At 38.7% G+C, this 24,096-nt stretch overlaps 1 protein-coding gene across 1 annotated transcript in view; it reads left to right on the forward strand.

Moving 5' to 3' along the window:
• The first annotated feature begins 423 nt into the window (after positions 1-423).
• Positions 424-24,096, forward strand: part of BMP5 (bone morphogenetic protein 5) — a 61,399-nt gene continuing 37,726 nt past the window's right edge. Inside the window, exon 1 of the mRNA XM_009700814.1 lies at positions 424-979. Coding sequence (XP_009699116.1) covers positions 496-979 — 484 coding nt within the window. The 5' untranslated portion in view covers positions 424-495. The remainder of the gene's footprint in view (positions 980-24,096) is intronic.

A 24,096-nucleotide genomic window follows, 5' to 3' on the forward strand; every position in this document is an offset into this window, starting at 1 on the left:
TGTTACACCACCAAGGTACAGATCAAGACAAATCTGTGACTCAGGATTTTATCTTGGGAAGAGCGCAAGGTGTACGAAGAACTCAGAATAACGAGGGAAGATAACTCTGGGAACTACAATGTGTCAGAAGAACAGCTCTTGCTAATACAGCTCCCCACCAAAGACCTGGTTATCTAAGGTTTATATAGGAATGCCTAGGTCAGCTGACAAAATACTGGTCTTCTGCTCCATAAATGCAGAAAAAACGATAACAACAGTGGAAAATTGGAAGTCTGAATTTCAACTTTCTTAGAAATAACTGCAACCCGACACATTCCATAATATTTAAACAGGGTGGGGGGGAGAGAAATCACCAAAGATGTTACATTTAGAGATGATATTGACATGAAGATTAGGTAAATTTTGTTTTTCAGCCATTGGGAAAGCAGACCTCATAGGAACTCAGAACAAGTAGGAGAAAAGATTTTTTTTTCCTTGTTCTTTTTCTTTTCAAAGATGAACCTAACTGCTCTCAAAGCTTTCGTGGGCTTGCTCTGGAATTGCTGGGTTCTGGTGGGTCACGCACAGGGAGGTTTAGGAGACAATCATGTCCATTCAAGTTTTATTTACAGGAGGCTGCGGAACCATGAGAGAAGGGAGATTCAGAGAGAGATTCTCTCTATCCTGGGTTTGCCTCACAGACCCAGACCATTTTCACCAGGAAAACAGGCTGCTTCTGCACCCCTCTTCATGCTGGACCTGTATAATGCCATGACAAATGAAGAGGATACTGAGGAGCTGGAGTATTCACTGAAGGGATCAATGGCAGGGGAGAGCAGAGGGATACAGAAAGGATACCCTGCCTCTCCAAATGGATATTCACGGAGAATACAATTGTCTCGCATGACCCCCCTGACCACACAGAATCCTCCCTTAGCCAGCCTTCACGATACCAACTTTCTGAATGATGCTGACATGGTCATGAGCTTTGTCAATTTAGGTACGTGGAAAAATTTTTTGTTTCTGCTCTCTTTGACAAATTGTTAGCCTTATCTTGCAAGGGACAAACTGCTCGAACAGATCGTAACCTGTTCTAAAACAGCAGGATTGGGCCCAGGCTGCTGTGCCACCGGTAAAAGAAAAGTTGTACTGATGGTGAAGTAGCTACATTGTAGGTGGCCATGGAAAAAGATTTTTCTCACTGTTTATATAAAGTCAGTTTCTATAACTCCCCTCTGCTGGCTTCTGTTTTCTTTCTTTCATTGATGTAATGAAAATTCTAGCCTTAGGCCAACTAACTCCTTTTTTTTTAAAATCTCAAAAAATCAAACACTTATGCCTAGCTCTCGGTTATTTCCCTCACTGTTTTGCTTAAAGCTCAGACATGAACAAACATCAGTTGTTAATATTTTAAAGCCTAGAATGTTATGAAAAGGGAAAAGTGAAGCGATTTCCGGGGGAAAAAAAAAAAACCACCACAATTTCTTAGGTTATTTATATGTTTTTTTTCTGTTGGTAAGAGTCAGAGTTTTATTATCTTTTCAGCTGGATGGCTGGATTTTAAATAATCTGTTGCTGTTTCTTTGTTATTTCTATTTAATAACCACAGACTGTGTTTTATTATACCGCCATGGTGCTCAGAGTCTGCAATAGTTCTTATTTTCTGTGTCATAAATAAATTAAATAACCAGTAGACTATTAAACACCAGAAACATGCAAGCAAATAATGTTTTTGAAAATTATATCAATTCAGACACAAAACCTGATAAAACTAAATTATATTGGCTTCTGAGTATAATAAATGTGCTTACCAGTTACACTGTGGTTAAAAAAGCAGTCACAGATTTCTTTAATAGAAGGCAACTTAAATCTCATTAAGGAAGCTGCAAATAATTAATGAAATGCATTTACTATTTTTATAAGTATTTTAAATGCTTCAGGGCTCATAAAGTTAGCTAAAAAAACCTTTCTTGTTTGATCTGAATAGCATTTAATTGGCATTTAATTGAAAATTTGAAGTTTCTCAATAAGCTGGTACAAAATTTGATGAACTCTTGCTTTCCAGGATAATACTTTCTGTAGAAATTTTTTAAACAACAGCACATGTTTTGAAATACCTTTACATTATCACACACATTCTATATCTTTTATGTCTACCAGGTCTTTAATCCTTGCTGCAGGATTAAAAATGTTTCCAAACTCTAAAATCCTCAACAACTTAAATTTCTAGGAAAATAACACCCTAGAATTTAGTTGTAATAATAAAATCCCTTTTCATTAATTATTTGGCTGATAAGGAGATGTTAAATTCTGAGATCTTTTCCTTAAGACTAACATACGTCCACAACTCTAAATACATTTGCTTGTTGCTCTTGCTCCTGAAAAACCAGACTATAAAAAAATGAAATCTCTGGTTTTTTGAAAATACGTTCCTCATCCTTAAGAAAGAGTTGCCTAATATCCATGTATTGCTTTTAAATTATCATTGTATGCCTCAGTTTACCCAGAGTATCTGTAGTCAGTTGAATTTAAAATGGCAACGTTATAAAGGAAAATAAATGCTCTGATTTTCTAAGCATAAGTCAAGGCCCTGATCCTGCAAAAATTTTCCTCGTGTGTCCTGAGACATACCCTTAGTAAATATGTCGCAGACCATTTCATCAGTGGCCCTGAGGACTATTTACACAGGACCTAGCCTTTGATTTCATGAAACATCTTTGATTTCAAGAGGACTTCTTGCTTGCAGTGCATGAGTAGAAGTCTTTGAAGGCTCAGTGTCAGATATGTCCTAGCCTGATCCTGCTGCACTTCTGCAGACAAAAACCCTCTCTGGAAGAACGCAAGTTTCCACTGAGTGTCTTACCTTGACTGGGAAGTTTCCAATATTTGTCTCATTTTGTTGGGAAGCCAGTGTTGCTTTAAGAAAGTCTTTTTGAGAAGCTAAAGTATATCTTATTTTTCTAAACTGTGAAAACTGAGAGTGAGATGCTTTATTTTTCTAATGATTATGATTAATAGACACCATTAACTTATAAAAAAATACTGTGTAAATACCAGGTTTTGTCTGGCCTCTGTAAAATTAAAATGTATCTCAGCCCTGAGTGAGTCTCAATCCTAATTCACTTTAAATGACCTTCCATACATGTTGCATATTGTGGTTTGTCACACATTCCACCATGTAACATGTATAAGAAATATTGATGACCAATATAGATTAGCTTCAACATTTTTATTAAACAATCCTATGTTTCAGTATAATTAACATAAAAATGAAATAAATCATGGAAACAGGTAACCATTTTATATGATTCATGGAGTATAAGATCGTGACAGATGAGGGCAAGCTCTTTTAAAGTACAATGGGGAAAAATATGCAGTGATAAGTGAATGCTAACACTGTATCTTAAAATCAATAAATGCTTATGCAGCACAGTAATAACTCAACCAGTTTTAGATTTGAAGCCTCAATCAACTTGCATCAAATTAATCTGCTCTGGAAATAGTATTCACCATGTTCATACTTGCACACCATTAATTACATAAGATGTAATTATAAAGCTTTATTAATCATCATGATATTTTAAATTGAAACTTTTGTATATAGTTGTAGCCAGTTATAATAATTTAAGACATATATATTAAAACAAGAAATACGCAGCTGAGATGTTGGGTGGGAATCATTAAGCGTAAGATTGAAAAGGCTGAATAAGATTAAAAAGTAAAGTAGAAAAATAGGCAAGGACAAATAATTTTATATTAAAGAATAAAAATTGAAACTTATATGCTAATTTCGATAAAAATCAACCTGTCAGAGTTGCAAATACCTCACTTTCAAAAACAAATTAAAAAAAAAAAAATCGAGGGAACTGCAGTTATAATTCTGTCAAGTAACCAGGGACAAAAACAAGACTGCATTTACTTCTCCTGAAGTTGAAATTGTAAACACCTGCTCTTTATACTGGAATTTATACCAGAATTTCCATCTCTTTCTTTCTTGAAAGGTACGACAAGACAGAGACTATGTCTTGTCCTGTGTTTTGTATAAGACTGTGTGCGTTGGCACCTGTCCATAAACATTGATGAGTGTAACAGAAGAGTTAACTGGGGTTGGTCCAGCAGTCAAAGAATAAATCCTCCACTAAATACACTGGGGTTTTCAAAGATTTATTTATATCACCTACAAGTGCAGGACTTTGTTTTCCTCACTGGGTGTTTTTTTATCCTGTTGTTATATTTTATTATATTGTTGCAAAGCCCTGACTGTTTAGAGTTCTGGCATCTTCTTTTTGGCTGGTCTCCCAAATGACATATATAGGATACCCTGTTCCTCAAAGAACAGCCAAATAATACTCATGTAGTCCTACTCACTTTTCTGCTCGCTCAGAATTTAATTAGGGAAGGACTTAGTTAAGATAAATTTTAGTGTTCCCACTCCTCACTTCTCACCAAAAGAGGGGGATTAAATAAAAAAATGTGTACATGACTGAGGCTTGGAGAAACATCAGCACTTTTATAAACTACATTTAAACATTTCAAAGACTGAATTTTCCATTAGCATCAAAGTGATCATTAAATACACTGTACTTAAGTGTTCCTTCAAATGTGATTCAAATGGTCTGTATTTTCATTTGTTTACAACACATCTGTGAATTTTTCTCTAAACAGATTGCTGCATTTACTAAGCAACTCTATTTTCTTCCTCCATATTTTCCTGTGAATTGATATAAAATTCCTGTAAGATAGGGGATAAATACAGACAAGTTTTGTGGTTTTCTGTTATGTTTTCTTTCTCAACATACAAAATGAATTCCAAAAACTCAAATGTGAAGATCACTGTAAAATTTGCTACACATGCTAATTTAAAGAAGGATACACTATTATGGAGATTTTAAAAGTAACCAGTACACCCCAGAAAAACAACTTTTATTCTTCACATACAATGTGATTCCACCATCTTAATTGTAATAATCCTCCAATCACACGTGCTGTGATCAGTTCTTAAATCAGACTCTGAAATCAAAAGAAATTTTGCCTGTTCAGGCTACCAAGGACTGTTCATATTTCTCCAGCTTTTCTACCTCAAGTTTGTACATTGTCTTGAAGATTATAGTCGTCTTTAAAACCTGAATCACTAAGCAAATACACAAATTCACAAGATTTACAGCGCGTTGTTTTCATCAGAGAATGCTAACATGGCAGAGAACAACTTTTATACAACTACTTTGAGAAACCTACAGTACATTAATCCACATTGAATACCTGTACAAATATATTTTCATTACACATGAAAAAGAAAGGATTCCTAACTGCAATCAGACCTTGAGCATATATAGTAGATAGTTTCTTAAATTAAATTCATTCAATTTCTACAGCCTTCTACTCGCAGCTAACATATCATCAGGGAATATGGAGTGCTAAACTATAAAATGCTAGAAGCTGTGGAAGGGGAGCTGGGTTTGAAGGATACACAGAAAAAGGCCTCAGGATCATTAACTTCTCTCCTCAAAGCTTAGGAATGAGCGCACTTTCTTTCTTTCTTTTCCACTGGATTTCAGATCTTGCTGTCTTAATTTTAACCTTACATGGATTTCCTTAGCTGTGGTACAGTTTTAGTCAGTAAAATGCAGGCTTCTAATGAAAATATTGACACAGCCATAACTGAAGGGATGGAAATAGTGCTATTATCTTGCCTTGAATAGAGTGATGCTATTACAGAGTTAAAACTTGTTAAATAACAAATAGGTCCTATGTCTTTAATTGTGGAATTGGATCAATACTGAGAAAAAATTATAAAAACTTTGTGAAATTTTTTTGAATGGTAACCCAAAATCAATAAGATGGCATTTTTCACTCTTTTACATAAAATTTAAAGCAAATCAGACCATTTAATCTTTACTCAAAGTAGATCTCACTTGGCATCTTGAATTCCTAAGATTTTTTTCCCTTAATAAAATTTTTGTCACCCAATCAGTGAGCTGAACTAATTTGTTGTGACCTAGAGACACAATCAGGTGTTGGAAATAACTATTAATTATGAAATAATTTTATATTATCAAAGTAAATGTTAAGACAGCTTTTTGCAAAATAGGTTTATTTATTTCTAGAACAAAAAAACTTTACCCACAGGATGACATTCCCTAAAAATCCTCACCCAATCCTTGCAATCCATTAGGCAGTTTTAACCAATTTTTGTGTGATGATAGAGCAGGTTGTTAGGGATTGTTTTTGATTTTGAGCAAGAAATATTCTCCATATTCCTTTTTGAAATTACAGTACATTTGTTATTTTATATTGAATTATTTTATATTTCCTTTGAAATCACTCATGTTAACAAACCTTTTGAACTATATAGCTCTACCTCAAAATAGGTTTGTGTGTGATCCATAAATATCATCTAACAAAATAATGTTTTTATAACTGTCAATTAATTTTTTTGCCAAAGTTAACACTTTAAATCCAAGTAAATTATTTTATCTACCTAGCCAAAAAAATGTCAAGCTCTCCATTAACTCAGGTATAAAACTGTCTGACTTTCCTTGCCGACAGATTTGAAAGAAATTGCAGATAACTGAAGAGAAACTGATTTAGCAGATGGTTAGACATGCATGGTGAAAAGCTATATATATGTATGGATATATAAAAATATGTGTTATTATTTAATACTTTTCCCATTAGGAAGAATGGCTGACCCAGTTCTGCTTCTTTAGAAAATGCTCCTTTCCAGACTAAACACAGACTTTGGGTGGGGTTGTGGGGATTGTATGTATTGTACAGTACATATTTTCCCAGGAAAACACAATCTTGGAGCGACTCTGGCTAGCCATGAAAGAGAAAGAGGGAGGCTTGAGGAGATGCCTCTGTGTGGAGGGTATTAGGGGAGGAATCTGCCTGCCATGGAGTGGATGGAGAGCCTCTTGGTTCTCTTCCTAAACCCCAGTTTGTTTGCTTAGATAACAGGACAACTTTGGCACATATGCGATCTCCCACACTTACTGCTCCTGTTATTATTTTCTCTGAATGTTAAATTATGCAAAGAATTTTACCATGGCTACCTACGTACTTACTGCCTGAGTTATGGAGGTAATTATGACATGGGCAGCTCCTTTTTCTTCTCTTTTTAGCCACGGAGGTTCCTTTCAGCTTGCTTTCATAGGCCCACAAACTAACAGTTTTGCAGAAAATTGATTGATTACAGTCTGATCATTCTAGGTATCGTCTGGTGTTTCCACATAGTTGAGAATGAACAGTTTATGAAGTGCCAATTGCAGCCTCCAGCTAAAGAAAGGCTCCCCAGGGCCTCAGGAGAGCTCTGGCTGCTACTAGACTTTGTAATTATTTCCCACAGTTTTCCCCATCCTCTCCTACTTGTCCTTTCCCTTGTCTCTAACCCCCATCATCTAGGCAGGGTCACTGAACTTTAATTTTATGTCAGTGGTATTTGGCTGCAGAAGGGATTAAAGGCCAAGAAGTGGTGGGACTAGGCGGCAGCGCGGGAGATGGAGAAGGAAGGAATGAGAGCAGGCATGAGAGAAAAATGGCAAAGCACAGGCCAAGCTTTACAAGGATGACAGCCCTCTTCTTCTCAGTAGGTAACAGCCAATGTGCGGGGCTGGACACAGATCTGCCGGGCATGGGAAATGTTCACAACAGAGAAACAGCCTCTGCAGGATCTGGTATTACTGGGAGAGTTAGTCCCGCTCCTCTGTGCCTCACATGGAGCGTGATGTTGTAGCACAGAGCATTTCCCACACCAGCAGAGTTACAAAAGTGGAGGGAAGTTAATCATGGTAGGGAGAAGAAGGTGCATGCAGATAGAGAAAGGGCAAAGAACATGACAAAGAAATATAATGTGCAAATGCAAGAGAAAATGAGTGCAGGTATGGGTTTCTTCTCCTAGTAATCCTTGCAGGTGAAGGGAGCAGTTTTCTTCTCAATCCCTCATGGCAGAGCAACTACCTCAACCTACCGAGGCACTTGGTTTCCCAGGCAAAACTTTTCATCCTTGCAAAATAAAATGCAATTCCTCCCCCCTCCTGCCTTCAGTATGTATGTGCAGGGAATACACAGACAGGCTACTAACATTTGCAGTCATAAATAACATAGAAGCAAGCTTTTAAAGACCGCAGGTTAAAGGATGAGGGCTGCCATGACGCACACAGAGAAGCTGAGATCAGAGGAGCAGCTAAAAGGGGTTGGGAGAAACAATGAACCCCCTTGTTCTGAGTCATATTTATGAGTGCTCCATTGCACCTAAAGTTCATATTTTATTGGCTAGACCATGGGGTTTCCCCTTTTGCTCATCTCTTAAAATAACACCCTTGGTTAAAATTTCCTATAAAACACAGAAATGCTACAACAGGCAGAACTTGTCAACCCTGACAACTACATTATTTAAGTTTGTGGGTGGGGTACACCAAGCAGGAGCTGGTTTGTGTTTTGTACTGAATTATAAATTTGTTTCTACACAAAAAATGACTGTAAAACAAGTAGAAAAGGAGACGTTTTACAGCTCAGCTCTCCACTCACAAACTTCCTGCTATTATCAAGAGATGCTCCAAAAGGTGAATCTAAATGTTTAGTTCCCAGCTCTTTTTGAGCAACTGCTCTGGTCCAATACATCGAGAACTTGGCTTTATCAACCACTGTTATACAACTGAATGGCATGTGTGGTACTTGCCAGAATGTGACTTTACTTTTTTTCCCACTGTAATTCAGGGCAAAAAGAGACAACAATTATTAATGAGTCAGAGCCTAGAAAACTTATCAAGACAGATAGTGCTGGTACCTGATAAATATCCATAGCTGACCACTAGTGGCTTTGCGGAAGCAAAATTTTCCCTAACTCTCTTTTTGAAGGAGAATCAGGAGGAGGTAGGAATTTGAACAGCTGAGATTTCTGCTAGGATTATCTTCATCTGCTTTAGCAATATTACCCACTCAGACCCCATGAAAACCTAAGGGTCTTTTCCAAGCTCAATGATTCTGTGATTCTATCCCTTTGTAGACTGTGTCTATTAAATGAAATTATTGTTGTTCTAATTATAATGTATTTGACTACAGTTAATGAAGCTATATTCCTATTATCTGGAAAAGCTGTACCCCTAATCCAGAGTAATTTTTATAGATTAATAACAAATTGTCTAGGCATATCCATTTAAAATATCCCTCTTTTAAAAGTGAGGGGGAAATATAGGTTGGGTAGTCAGCTACAAGGTACTGCAAAATAATTTCAAAAAGATAGTATGTTGGACATTTACGATATGGATAGCATCAGTTTTGGAGGTAGAGGTGTTAAATTCTGTCCTGGAAAGCCTAGAATACAGAAGAGGGAAGAGCAGGGACACTGAATGATTTGTGAGTCTGATTTTGGAGCAGCAGGCGGATGGCACCTGATGGCACCTGGTGCCTGGAGCCGTGGGATTCTAGTGGTATCGTTTACAAAAACGTTAGCCAATAAATCAAAAGAGTAGGAGAACAGCAGTGTGGATAACAAAGCCATGGGAGAAAGAGCAAGCCCAGTGCACAACCCCATGACAGCTGTAGTCTTTGTGGTGATTTATGATGGCTAAAATCCAGCAGGAACATCGCTTTGGGAAGATTGTTCCCAAGGTTACCTCAGCTGGGGTATCTGTCAATAACTACAAGTCATAACATGTTAGTGATCTCAAGGGTTAATCTCCTACTCCTGACCAGGTTACCTTGCTGCCTCGTACATGAAGTGTGTGTAAAAGTTTTTCAGTGACTGTGTCCCAGTCCCAGCCTAGCCTAAACCTGAAAGTCGCAGAGTGAAATGTCTGAGCAGCCAAATCGGAAAAACCTGAAGAGTCTCAGACAAAGAATGAGAACAGTGTGCTTCTGTTTTCCAGTCCATGAAATGAGGATGGGCAAATACTTCTGTGTTCATTTTCACTTCTGTGCACTCTCATTCTTTGACCTTGCAGAGTACTGGAATAGTTTTCTTCTTGTGAAGCCTCTTTTCATCCTGGCTGTGTGCTCTGTAAAATATCTCGCTCCTAAGAGCCTTGCAACATCTTGCGTTCCCTCACGGTGATCTCAAGCGTTATTTTAGAAAGGGCTAAAAAAAGGCCTTCTATAAGGGCAACAAGTCTATTTATTTACTGTTCTTAAAGTAAACAGTTTTACAAAATAATGAAAAAGTAAAAGAAACACTGGGATTAAAGCACCAAAACTGAGATTTGAGATCTGGTGCAATGGAGAGAGGACACGTGGCTAGTTTAGCTCTTGTTCTCAGAATGTAGATTTGTGTGTCTCTGAGGCATGTGTGCATGCGTATCAGTCTGCGTGCATGGTTTTGTGTATGTAATACAGAAAGCATGTAAATCTCTTCAGTTTTAGTCATTGGGATTTTTTCCCCCTTAAATCATAATATTCTTTCCCATCAATACTATGTGGCTTTAGCAGCCCTGACCTTTCAAGCTGCCTGTTTGGGCCAGTGTTTATCAGATGACCATTTGACCTCCTTGTTAATTGTTTGTAATTACATCCTGTTGTAACATTTTGAAATAAGGAGGAGAGTTTATGGATCTGCTCCAAAGAGCTGGAGACTAAAACGGCAGCAATATTCAATGGTATGAGGTGCTGAGTAATCTCATAGTTAGGTCAATAATTGTTGTGCCTTGTCCAGTTGATTGCAAAATTGAATCCTTAAACCATTCCTTTTCCATTTAGGATACTTGATACTTCTGAGAATAAAATCACACAATTTTCTTTGTTCTGAGAGGACCTTTCCTCTCTGATTCTCAGCTTGGAGTTAAGAGAGGCCTATCAACAGTATTAGAAGGGCTGAAGTTCATATATGACGATATAAAAAAGACAAGCCTCTCTTGCCACAAGTGATCTCTCTGTGGTTTTCAAAAACTTCAGAGTTCCTTATGCTTCCCTAGAATTGCCGGTTCCCATGAGATTTTTGAGACTTGTATAATATTTGCTATGAGATTTTCTGTGCATTGATGATTTATGAGCACATGTAAAGTTTCAATAAAGAGCAGTAATTATCCCCTGTAGTTGCAGAAAAACAAAAATAAAAACAAATCAACATCCAGAAACAGATGCAGTTCTTGAAAATGGGCACTCTAAAGGCTCAGAAAGCAACTTCAAACACTTCTTGGTTTATAATGCTTTTCATATAGCTGCTGGCTTTGAAAACACACAGGGTTGACCATATTGCTTCTCTTCTCACTAAAGATGAGATATATAGATATAGATACAGATATAGATATATAGATATATATATATGCTTCCTCTACTGTTGTTGTTCCATAGCTCATTTTCCACAAACTTGATTTATAACTTTATAGTAAACTTGATTTCCTAAAATGAATGAAAACAAGAAGGAATAGAAGCTGTAAAATGATTAATACCAAGTGAAAATCTAGTCCCGAGACTTTAAGGATCACAAGGTAAAAGAATACACCTTCTATTTTATTTTATTAATACACTGATAATTAGACTTATTAGAGAATGAAGTGCCATGAAGAATTAGTTGTCTGTAGTAGTAAACTACACATAATTACAGCATTTTTGTAAATGGTTTATCATCCAGCATGAGTCATATTCTAGATAAAACAGACAAGTTACTTCGTGCTGTGCTGTGAGACTCTAGGCTGACACAGTACTGCCTATGATTATCACTGTGAACTGAACAGTATTATTGTGAAATCTCTAAGTCTCTACTAAGCCTTTCACATAGCAAAGGTTAAACCTACAGTTCAGCTACACACAGTTGCATTTACATAGTGAAATGTTTTTTACATGGTGATTTAAGTTGCAAACTTATATGATTAAAAATAAAACACAGAATTTGCTGAATATCATAGTAAGGTATTCAAAAGATTATGACGTTTAAAGCCTCTTCGATGTTAAGCAATAGTAAGTATAACATAAATCATACAATTAAATATGATGGCTTTCAGGGAGGGCTGAATTATTTTCCAGAATTTTGAGAGGTACATGTAATGTGACACAATATAGTATTGTTTATCAAAGTAGTTTAAAATTAGGCATTATTTCGGAATAAAGTTCTTTTTTTTTTTTGATTCTTTGGTGTGCTCCTTTATTAATGTCATCTTACAGCTATTGACTATGGGTCTTCAAAAAGTAATTTTTTTTTCATCACTTCTTAAACTATTGAATTAATAATTATGTTTACTGAGGCTCTATATCATAATGAGATCACATTTACAAGGAGATTAATTTTTATACATATTAATTTTTAATTTAAGTAAATATATTTTAAACAATATTTTATAGAATATATGTACATATATATTTTTATATATATATATATACACATGGTAGTGGAAAATCCAGAGAGAGATTATGCTATGGAGTGAATACGAAGTAGATCGAGTTCATGTTGAAATTCACTGGGTCAGAATGGAGGGAGTAACGTCATTAAGATTAACAGTGTATTGCCCCTATTTTGGTTTCCCAGCAGTTGTGTTTTGTTTTCTCTGTATTTGTACGTGTTCCTTAAAAATGGAAAGATACAAAGGATGTGTTTACTAGCATATATGTATGTGTACAGGAGAGACCTAATGTAAAAGGGGTTCATCACAGGACTCAAACGAATGAAACAGATACTCGTGTGAACCAAAAACTTGGCTCCATGGGTACAGCTCCTGAATAAGTTACGACCCATTTGTCCTGTGTTTACATTGCCATCTGCTGCTATACAGGAATGAAGCTTCTTTTATTAACATTGTACCATGTTGGGACAATGAGATTTTCCAAGGACTCCAGCAAGCCATACTGCTTCAGCTTGTCCACAAGTAGGGAGTGTGCTTTCATCAAAATGGGAATGAAAGCAAGCTCTCAAAAGAAGAGACTGTGATGCTTCCAGTTTTGGGGATGGCTAACAGATGGTTCTAAATTACTTGAAAAAGAAAACTAGGCCTATCACCAAAGATTAGGGCAGTAGTCACTTCCAGCCCTAGTAGAAACAAAGGTTTAATGCAAACATTTGCAAAGGCAAAGACTGATGAGATGCTGTAAAATGCATGCCAAATATTCTTAATGGTGTTGTAGTAAGAAGATTGCATTTGAAATAAAAGCATGATGTTAGTGGACAGGTTCCCATTCCCTGTTCATTCTTACAATCTACTCAGAAAGACATCCAAATTTTGTCTGAGACACATCAGCTCAACTGAGTGGGGAGCAGCCAGTATTATGGCATATAATACAAGCTTCAGAAGATCATCTTTGCTGTTCCAGAGATGTGTTACATCTATAGATACCTCTACAGATACCTCTACAATCAGCCTGGGTATTTTGTAAGTAACTTGGTGAGGAATATAAGAAATGCAGTCCCAGGTGGAATAACAGTGAAAATGCAGGAATGATACAAGCATGTCCACGGTCCTGGGCAATCAGCTCTAGGTGGCCCTGTCTGAGCAGGGCCATTGGAGTAGATGACCTCCTGAGGTCCCTTCTAACCTCAGCCAATCTGTGACTCTGTGATAGAGTGGCTACACAGAAGGGGGATCTTACTCTTGTCTTATACATTGACATCAATCATCCCTACTTTTTTTTTTGGAGTGGAGTGATGATCTTGCTCAGACAATTCTTAGATGAACAGTTCTGAGTGCTCAAAGTGTCATGCTTTTTCTTTCTACTTTGGAAATTATTTTCTTGCTTTTCATGTCATTTTGAGACTTCTGTGTCTCTCTCCCCAAGTCTGTCCAAAGTAACCTACTGTGAGGGGTTGCCATCTATTGTCATGTTACCTGGGGCTAATCTGAGCTGTTTCATGGCACAAATATTTTTTGTGAAGACTGCTTTTTCTTTCCTCCAGCAGTGCAGGTATAATGCTGAATGGCCAACCAAGAGATATTTTAATTCCCTGTCAGTGAATTTCTGCCCTGAAAGAAGGTCAAAATGTTCATTAACTTTGGTAAGGTTTACATTTCTTTCAGGAAAAAAAGTCCAGGTGTTTTTTCCTTCTTGTTGAAGGGACTTATTCCATATGGGGGGGGGTTATATGTGGGTGAAATAATATCTCTTTGTGAGAATAAATCATGATCAAATTAGACTACCAGAGCTGCAGAGGAGAGGGTGCAGTTTGACTCAGTATAACAAGCTTTTAAAATCACAGCCAGCTCCCAAACCGGCTGTTAAAACCTGCTGCCTGAAAGTGCCATTCTTCACTACCACTGCCCAGTCTCCTGGCTGCTCTTCTTCCTCGTCTTCCTCCTGTTTGCCCCCAGGTGTAATGTCCGGGAGAGCCTATCCCTGCTGTGCTGCTGGCCCCATAACTCTGTTTCTCAGCACCACTGCTTGGGCTCTCCAAGGTGAGTCCTTGGTGGTGGTCACTAGCAAGCATGCACAGGGCAAACCTTCAAAATGAGGGCTAACAACTTATATAAGATGAAATACCAATCTCTTAACATTTTAAATTTTTTAAAATGATGACTCAGTTCATACAGCGACTAGCCCAGTATACGCTTGTGCACACAAAGTATAAATCTAAGGAACCCTGAATTCATTTGAGCCACGCTGACACATTAGCTAAGCATGTGGTCAGTGATCAGCAAATGTGTTTAATAACCTGTCTATAATATAGTATAGCAAAATAATTTTTAATTTATTATATTTAATAAAGCTTTTTTCTACTCTCTAAACGAGATATTCTTGAGAGTTTACTTTCTCATCATTACAACTGGACTGTTTTTTATGGAATGTTTGGTCAGCGTTAATGGGTATGGATAATATTAAAATACTCAGATGTAAGCACAGAGTAAGCAGAAAATAGCACCTATCCAGTTGTATCCAGTTTATCATGCAGACAAAACTTCCATGAAGGCTTTTCCAACAAATTCCACAGTGGGAAATGGATGGAGTTTATTAGACGACATGTGTGAATGGTAAATGGTGGAGTGACTTGTTGCATCTGGGTGGAAGTGCACAGAGGGTTAACATGAGCAGGAACTGAAGAGATGTGGGAAGATAGAATGGGCTTTAATGTTTAGCTTTTACTCCCCTGCCAGTTGCCCTATGATGATATATGCCCTTTCACCCTCCTCAGAAGTTATGTTCCATCTGTATACTTTTACAGTGTCAAAACAGTTATAACTTACACCTATTCTCTGACCATTGGATCCCAGAGGTATAACTTTTGTTCCTATTCAGTTGCAGCTGAACCCAAGAGGGATCTTTTTTTTTTGTCATTTGTTAACCTTGAGGTTGTGTTGATCTGACATCCTGACTTTCACACACAGTCAGAAACCTGGGAATAATTGTTAGTTTTCTTTGTGATGATCTGTGATTAGAGAAAAACAAAATTAAATATGAGAAAAAATGGAAGGCTATTGACAGATGGTATCAAAATGTACTGGCTTTGTCAAAGCCCAGGCAAATTAGACATCATCTAGTATGCAGACAAAATTAACAACTTCAGGCATGGTGACGTAAGGATTAGGTAATTTATCTATGCATTAGCTCAGAACTACATAATACAATGATCTTTTCTCTGGTCTTTTCTATTATTTATCACTGATGAAAATGAACACAACCAAAAATCTAGTAGACGTATTTTTAACATAGATATTTGTGATTGCAGTACCTTTGTAATACAGTGTGACTTAAAATAATGAAGAAATGCAGGGTCCTTACTTACTACATTCAAAATAGCAAACTACATGTGATTTTTTCATCATTGCCTCCTCCCAAGCCCTTGGTTGCAATGCTTCCCTCTTTTGGCACACATTACTACTGGCAGCACAAAATTGGTCCAAATGCAACCTGTTACTGTTAATTCTAGAAGCTGCGACCAGCTGGACTTTCAACTTTAAAATTTGTGAAAGAAGATTCATCTGAGATTCATTCTACAGTTGTTAGTAGAATTCAAAAGCACATCTTAAAAATACACTTAAAAAGCAGTGTATCTTTTGTTGTGTTTCATGCTACAGCTGAACAACTGGACTGAAAGTTTTGCATTTGGGAGGCTGAAGGATACAGTGCATTATACTGTCAAAAGCAGAAGAAAAATTATATTTTGAGGAATCACTTTGTCAACTATCTTTTAAATTAGGATCGTGATAATACCCAGACTTATTAAACTCTCATAATGCCGTTCACTTCCAAAACTCAATCTCTTTATTCTGGTTACTTACTCCTACTCTTGCATTGGTCAAGATTAAACCAGCATAAGAAAAGCAGGGTGTTGCTTTTCCACTTACCCTGTATCAAAAACTGAAAGCCTTCCAGCATTTAATTATTATTGGAGCAGCTGCAGCATAACACTTGTTTTCACTCGTTGAGCAAGTGCGTTTGACTTGGAAGAAGAGTAAACTGAATGAATAACATATGTTTACCAAAGAAATTTTCAACAAAACTTTGGCTATTGAATGGAGACCAGCAATTTAATTAAAACATCTATTTTGTCGCATATTTTAGTGTGAAGTAACAAGAAGGCATCAGAGTGTACAGAACACCTGAGAAACTACGCGTGAGAAAGCCAAGCACAGTTTTATGCCACTCTGGTTGAGGCATTTCTTTACGTCTGTGCCTATAAAAGTTGCTGGCTGGCACTGTTATACAGTTCCTGGGAACTTTTTCCCACTCAGGGTGAATGCTGTAAGCCTGTAATTATTAACTGAGCTCTAATTCTTATAGTAATTCATGAAAAAAAGGGAAATTTATCCTTTCACATATTCACTTATATTCTACCCTGTTTTTGTAACTTCCATTATTGGATAGTTGCTGCCTATCGCTTACTAAAGTTGAATACATTGCATGTATGTTTTGAGGGGATTAGAAAGTAGAAATCACATAATTTCATAGTCTACCTTAATAATAATTTAGTGTTCCAAACTATTTTGATTTTTTCATATGTGTGTTCTGTTCATTGGTAAGAATCTTTCAGATCTTATTGACTGCAACAGCAAAATTAAGAACTTAAAATTTTTAAAATAGAACAGTGCTTTCCTGGTCATTCTCAAAAGATGTAACACTAAATGCTTGGGTAAGATACATGAATATTCTAACTTTTTTTTTATAAAGTATGGGATATTGAAATACATTTCTTCTATGAGGAATAAAGAAAGAAAACCAACATGTGCTTGCAAAAAGTACAGGCAATGTATTATTCTTTTTTTCAAAAAAAACCTATGGTTTTCCTTTTCATTCTTGCTCTAGATTCTGTTGCAGTCACTGAAAGTTTTTTCATTGACTTTATCTTGACTTGAATTACTTCGCAATTCACAAAATTCAGTAATTCTGTGCAATTATGGAAGCGATGTTCTACCTTCAAAAGTCTAGATTCAGTAAACAAAAGCAATAGCTGATTTTTCATTTCTTGAAACCGCCACTAGCTGCACCGTATTTCATCAAACAATTTTCAAACTGTCCCTACTTTAGTTAAGCAAAATAGCCAAATGTTGCTCATTGATGTCAGTAGCTGACCTGAAAATAATTTAGTGAAATAACTCTAAATTTACAGCAGTGTAACTTGCTTCAGAATATGACCTATCAAGCTTTCTGCTTTGTGTTTTAATAAGAAAGTATATTTTATGTAAGAGCAATTTACATCATTCTTTCAAAACCACATCTGTAAATCTGTAATTACTTTGAATACAACCAGTCTAATAATAATAAATACAGAGAAACTCAAATATACACTACTGCAATAAAGCAGTTCTTAGGAAACAGAACTGTTGCAATGAAAAAAAAAAGTAAAGTTTCTGCAGACTTACCCTCCCTAATTAAAAAAAATTCTCACTGATTATGGAAATAGTTTTGCCTCACTTGGAAGGGGATCAGAATTTGGATTAAGGTTCTGACAATGAGTTTTATGTTTAAGACAAGCTATGTGTGGAATGTAATTTTGGGGACACCTATTTTCAACCCCTGTCTACATTTTTGACTTAAGGGATCATAGACTCACAGAATCATTTAGGTTGGAAAAGACCTTTAAGATCATCAATTCCAATTATTAACCTAGCACTGCCAAGTCGATCACTAAACCATATCCCTGAGCACCGCACCTGCACTCTTTTAAATACCTCCAGGGATCGTGACTCCACCACTTCCCTGGGCAACCTGTTCCAGTGCCTGACAACCCTTTTGGTGAAGAAATTTTTCCTAATATGCCATCTAAATCTCCCCAGGCACAACTTGAGGTCACTTCCTCTTGTCCTGTTGCTTGTTACTTGGGAGAAGAGACCGACACCCAGGATCAAGCTTTTACCTTGATTTCCAGATTCTCTGCAAGAAAGTCAGCTTCAGGATAGCCATGGATTTTCTTCTGAGGAAATGTTAAATAACTAGGCAGCTGTGTTAGGGTATAGATCATCTCCAGGCCCTTCACCAGCTTTGTTGACCTTCTTTGGGAGAACTCCAGCACCTCAATGTCTTTCTTGTAGTGAGAGGCCCAAAACTGAACACAGGATTTGAGGTGCGGCCTCACCAGTGCCGAGTACAGGGGGACAATCAGTTCCCTAGTCTTATTGGCCACACTGTTTCTGATACAAGCCAGGATGCTATTTGGCCTTCTTGGCCTCCTGGGCACACTGCTGGCTCATATTTAGGCCACCAAAAAAAAACCCCCGTGTTTTTTTGGGGGGGGCAGTTTTTTTAGCCACTCTTCCCCAAGCCTGTACATTGCATGGGGTTGTTATGATCAAAGTGCAGGACCCAGCACTTGGCCTTGTTGAACCTCATACAATTGGCCTCAGCCCATCAATCCAGCCTGTCCAGATCCCTCTGTAGAGCCTTCCTACCCTCAAGCAGATCAACACTCCTGCCTAACTTGGAGTTGTCTGCAAACTTACTGAGGGTCCAGTCAACCCCCTTGTCCAGATGATTGATAAAGATATTAAACAGAACTTGCTCACATACTGAGCCCTTGGGAACACCACTTGTGACCGGCCACCAACTGGATTTAACTCCGTTCACCACCACTCTCCGGGCTCGGCCATCCAGCCAGTTTTTTACCTAGTGAAGAGTATGCTTGTCCAAGCCATGAGCAACCAGTTTCTCCAGGAGAATGCTGTAGGAAACAGTGCCAAAAGCTTTACTAAAGTCTAGGTAGAAAACATCGACAGCCTTTCCCTCATCCACTAAGATGGTCACCTTATCATAGAAGGAGATCAGGTAAGTTAAACAGGATCTGCCTTTCGTAAACCCATGTTGACGTGGCCTGATCACCTAGTTAGCCTGTACATACCACATGATGGCACTCAAGATAATCTGCTCCATAACCTTCCGCGGCACCAAGGTCAGGCTGACAGGGCTGCAGTTCCCCGGATTTGCCTTCTGGCCCTTCTTGTAGATGGGTGTCATATTTGCTAAACCCCAGTCAACTGTGACCTCCCAGGTTAACCAGGACTGCTGATAAATGATTGAAAATGGCTAGGTGAGCACTTCCACCAGCTCCCTCTGTACCCTTGGGTGGATCTCATCCAGCCTCATGGACTCATGTGTGCCCAAGTGATGTAGCAGGTCACTGACCGTTCCAATTGGATTATGGTGGCTTCATTCTGCTCCCCATCCCTGTCTTCCAGCTCAGGGGGTTGGGTACCCAGAGAAGAACTGATCTTGCTACTAAAGACTGGGCAAAGAAGGCATTAAGTACCTCAACCTTTTCCTCATCCTTTGTCACTACATTTCCCCCCGCATCCAATAAAGTGTAGAGATCCTCCTTACCCCTCCTTTTGTTGCTAACATATCTACAGAAACATTTTTTATTGTCTTTTACGGCAGTAGCCAGATTAAGTTCTAGTTGGGCTTTGGCCCTTCTAATTTTCTCCCTGCATAGCCTCATGACACCCTTGTAGTCCTCCTGAGTTGCCTGCCTCTTCTTCCAAAGGTCATAAACTCTTCTTTTTTTTCCCTGAGTTCCAGTCAAAGCTCTCTGTTCAGCCAGGCTGGTCTGCTTCCCCACTAGCTCATCTTTCGGTACACAGGGATAGCTTGCTCCTGCGTCTTTAAGATCTCCTTCTTGAAGAATATCCAGCCTTCCTGGACACCTTTGCCCTTCAGGACTGCTTCCCAAGGGACTCTGTCAACCAGGTTCCTAAACAGGCCACAGTCTACCCTCTGAAGTCCAATGTAGCAGTTCTGCTGACTCCCCGCCCTTACTCCTCCAAGAACTGAAAAAATCTTAGCATTTCATGAAAGCTATGCCTTCAACCATCACATCACCCACAAGTCCTTCTCTGTTCACAAACATCAGGTCCAGTGGGTACCTTCTCTAGCTGGCTCCCTCACCAGCTGTGTCAGGAAGGTCTCTTCCACACATTCCAGAAACCCCCTAGACTGTTTCCTCTCTACTGTATTGTATTTCCAGGAAACGTCTGGGAAGTCCCCCACTATAACAAGGGCTTGCGATCGTGAGACTTCTCCCAGCTACCTACAGAATATTTCATCTATGTCCTCATCCTGATTGGGTGGTCTATAGCAGACTCCCACCATGATGTCTACCTTGTTGGTCTTCCCTCTGATTCTTACCCGTAAACACTCAACCCTATCATCACCATCATTAAACTCTAGACAATCAAAACACTCCCTAACATACAGGGGCACCCCACTGCTTCTCCTTCTTTGACTATTCCTTCTGAAGAGTTTATAGCCATCCATTGCAGCACCTGAGTTGTGTGAGTCATCCCACCATGTTTCCGTGATGGCAACGATATCATAGTTTTCCTGTTGCACAATGGTTTCCAGCTCCTCCTGTTTATTGCCTATGCTGCGTGCATTGGTGTAGATGAGCTTCAGCTGGGCTATTAATCCCTCCACCTTTTGGGGGGGAGAAACCCTAATTCCTACATGACAATTCTCAGACACCTCTGTGGTTTCTAACACATCAATAACCCTTGTATTATTGCTGCTGAATGGATCTCCATCCCCTACCTCCTGAGACAGCAGACTGAAGGACCTTGCTAGCACACTGTCCCTCAAACATTGCCCCCAGACTTTTCTCTAGTGAGCCTGGTTTTATCCCTTTCTCGCTTGAAATCTAGTTTAAAGCTCTTTCAATGAGTGTTGCTAACTGCTGTGCAAAGATCCTTTTCCCTCTTTGAGACAGATGTACTCCGGCTGTTGCCAGCAGGTTTGGTGTCGTGTAAGACCAACCCATGATCAAAAAACGTGAAATTCTGCTGGTGACACCAGGCTTGGGGCCAGGTGTTGATCTGTTGGCTCTTCCTGTTTCTTCCCTCATCATTCCCTGCAACTAGAGGGATAGAGGAAAATATTACTTGTGCTCCTGATCGCTTAACCAGTCATTCCAAGGCCCTGAAGTCTCTCTTGATTGCCCTTGGAGTTCTTGTTGCAACTTCATTGCTACCTACCTGAAAAATCAATAATAGATAATAATCTTAGGGCTGTACCAGGGTAGGAAGCTTTTTTTTTTTCACGTCTTCACATGCTGCACCAGGGAGGCAGCAGACTTCCCTAAGAAGTGGGTCTGGTCTGCATATTGGACCTTCTGTTCCCTTCAGAAGGGAGTCTCCTAGGACAATGACTTGCCTGTTTTTCTTTATGGAAGCAGATTTGACACAGGGTGTAGGCCAACTTTACCTCAGTGACACCTCCATGATAGATGAACCATCTATCTTATTGTTTGGTATCGCTTGCAGAGCCTCCTACCTATTATGGAAGGGCACCTGGGAAGGTGGGACAGTCTCAGAGGACACGGACCTGCTGCGCCAGGCAGGAACTTGTCATCATTGTCCCCTATCCCTTGAGTCACTGTGTTCAGCCAGGCAGAGCGGGGAGAGTGAATCCTCCATATCATGTGTCCTGTCTGCCTGTCAGTTCTGTCCCAGAGAAGGTACGGTGCAATTCCAGTCGTCTCTCTCTCGCGCGCGCTCCCTGATACTCCTCAACCTACTCCTCCTGGATCTCTGTCACAGAGTGGAGGAGTTCCTCTCCCTGGGCACACCTCCCACCGCTGTGCTCATTGCTTCCGATACCAATACCAGTGTAAGAGCAGGGCCCACCCTGCAGCCTGGCACTGGGGCAGCAGCCTGTTCCCATTGGAGGTCTGCCTGGGCAGCTGCATCAGTCAAGGTGCATGCAGAGCTTAGAGAGGCCATGGCTTTCTGCTCTTGGGCGTTGAGTATATAGGCTGATCCATTTTGATCGGAGACAAGTTCCCAAAAGATCTCAATTCAGAAGGTGAATTCTGAACATCCCCAAGACACATGGACAGACATGACTGAAGGCTGTGCAATGTATTTTCCCAACTCAGGCTGGGGAGGGAGCTGGGGAGGGAAATGAAGAGTTATTAAGTATAAATCACCCACTTTCCCGTACTACTGGCTACAGAATACACATGGGGGCACCAGTCATCCCTCACTCTGCTGAAGAAAATGGGTAAAAAGAAATGCAGAAGACTTGGTACTAAAAGGAGAACAAGCAAGCGGGCATATGACTCTGAAGCTTTCTAGTTAAAACACCCAGCTGAATGATTATCTAGTAAATGTCTAATGTCAAAGGAATAAAAAAATCAGATGTGGGAACAAAAACTTGTTTCATTCTCATTTTGACGACTGACCCCTGCATTTCTTCTGTGCAGTGGCCCAGGATGTTCCACTGCTGGGCTACTCAGCATCCTGGCAGTTAGGATACAGTCATCAAAAGCAGCTGATAGGGATTGAAATGTCCTTTGACTGAGCAAGGGCTATCTCTTAGTCCTATTCTCTGGACCTGCAGATGACTAACTAAAGGGGAAATGTAGATGAACTCCTCTGCTGTTCTTACTGGCTGGTGCGAGACAGTTGACCCTCAACAAACAGAAGTGTCTCTCCACTGACTGTATCAGGCAGCCGTCTCTGGTGTCCAAAACAATCCTTTAAGGGCAGGTGGCTATTTTTATCAGTTTCAATATCCAACTTAAAATAGATTTCCTGAGCCCAGACGAGGATTCTTACCATTCCACAAAAGAGATTAAACATATTAAAGCAGTAGTACTTCGACAAGTATTTGCATTGTCTGCTTTTTTTTTTTTTTAATAATCACTTTGGGAAAGTATTTTTCATCACACTTGGGCTTTAAAACTCCACTTGATTTGAAACCTTTTTTAGAAGACTGTAGCCCTCATACAAAGGCCAATGAAAAGGTTGCCATTTACTTCAACAAACTTTGAATTAGATTTTGCATTTTTAGGACTTCAAGAGTAAAAAGATAAAAGATATGCTTGCTGAGATAAGCTTAATCTAAGTTTCTAAAGTTAATGTTCATTTTCTACAGTGTAAAAGCCTAAACAAAGTTACAAAGCTTTAAAACAAGTTTTTAAACATCTGTTCTCTGGTCTCCTCAACTAAGAATGATGTTCTGATGAATGTGCTTCTTAACCTTTCTCCTATGCACTTCATTAAAACCTTTACATGTAGCATAGCTGCTTTTTTTTTTTTAAAAAAAAATACTTCATTCTGCTCTAGGATCACATCTTTTCTCCTATCCACATGCACTACAAAACATTTGTTGCCTTATTTTGTAAAAAGTGACTCACTTCAAATAATCTAATAATGGAAGAGAGAACATGTTTCTAGAATTTGCATGTTGGAGAAAAGAGCAAGGATGGAGTAAACAGCTATTTGATGTCTGTCTTTTCACAGTAGCACAATAGCTAGTTCCTGGCGCCTCTGACCTTTTAGTGTCCTGTAACAGAGTACTTGCATTAATCTGTTGCTTATCTGTCACCTACCACATTTGATATTTCCAGCCTCTGCTTTCAATTATCAGTCATTAGAGGCAGCACTGAGTAATTTCAGGAGAAAACGCCTGGAATCTTTGACCTGTTTTTGTCAGATAACCACAAGTGTTCACTGTAGATAAACTATCATTTCATTATATTCAAGATGTAAACGAGTGTAGTTTGTAGTGTATCAGCTTACTGTTACCTTTATCACCTTGAAGTGATTAAAACTGACTGGTTTATTTAGTGCTTATACAAAGAATTCAGAGTCAAACAGTGAAATTCAGTGAGATAAGTGTAAATGGCTCCTTATAGTTACATGATCTGTAAGACCCTCACTTTTGCCTTGGCATGTGTATTTAGTAGCTAAACAGGGACATTAAGTTGATCAGTGAGACTTCACTGTTTGTGAATCCAGTTGAGATCCTGGGATCTTACATTGTAAAATCAGCTTATTA

The sequence above is a fragment of the Cariama cristata genome, unplaced genomic scaffold (assembly GCF_000690535.1).
Source record: "Cariama cristata isolate BGI_N322 unplaced genomic scaffold, ASM69053v1 scaffold4975, whole genome shotgun sequence".
Classification (NCBI taxonomy): domain Eukaryota; kingdom Metazoa; phylum Chordata; class Aves; order Cariamiformes; family Cariamidae; genus Cariama; species Cariama cristata.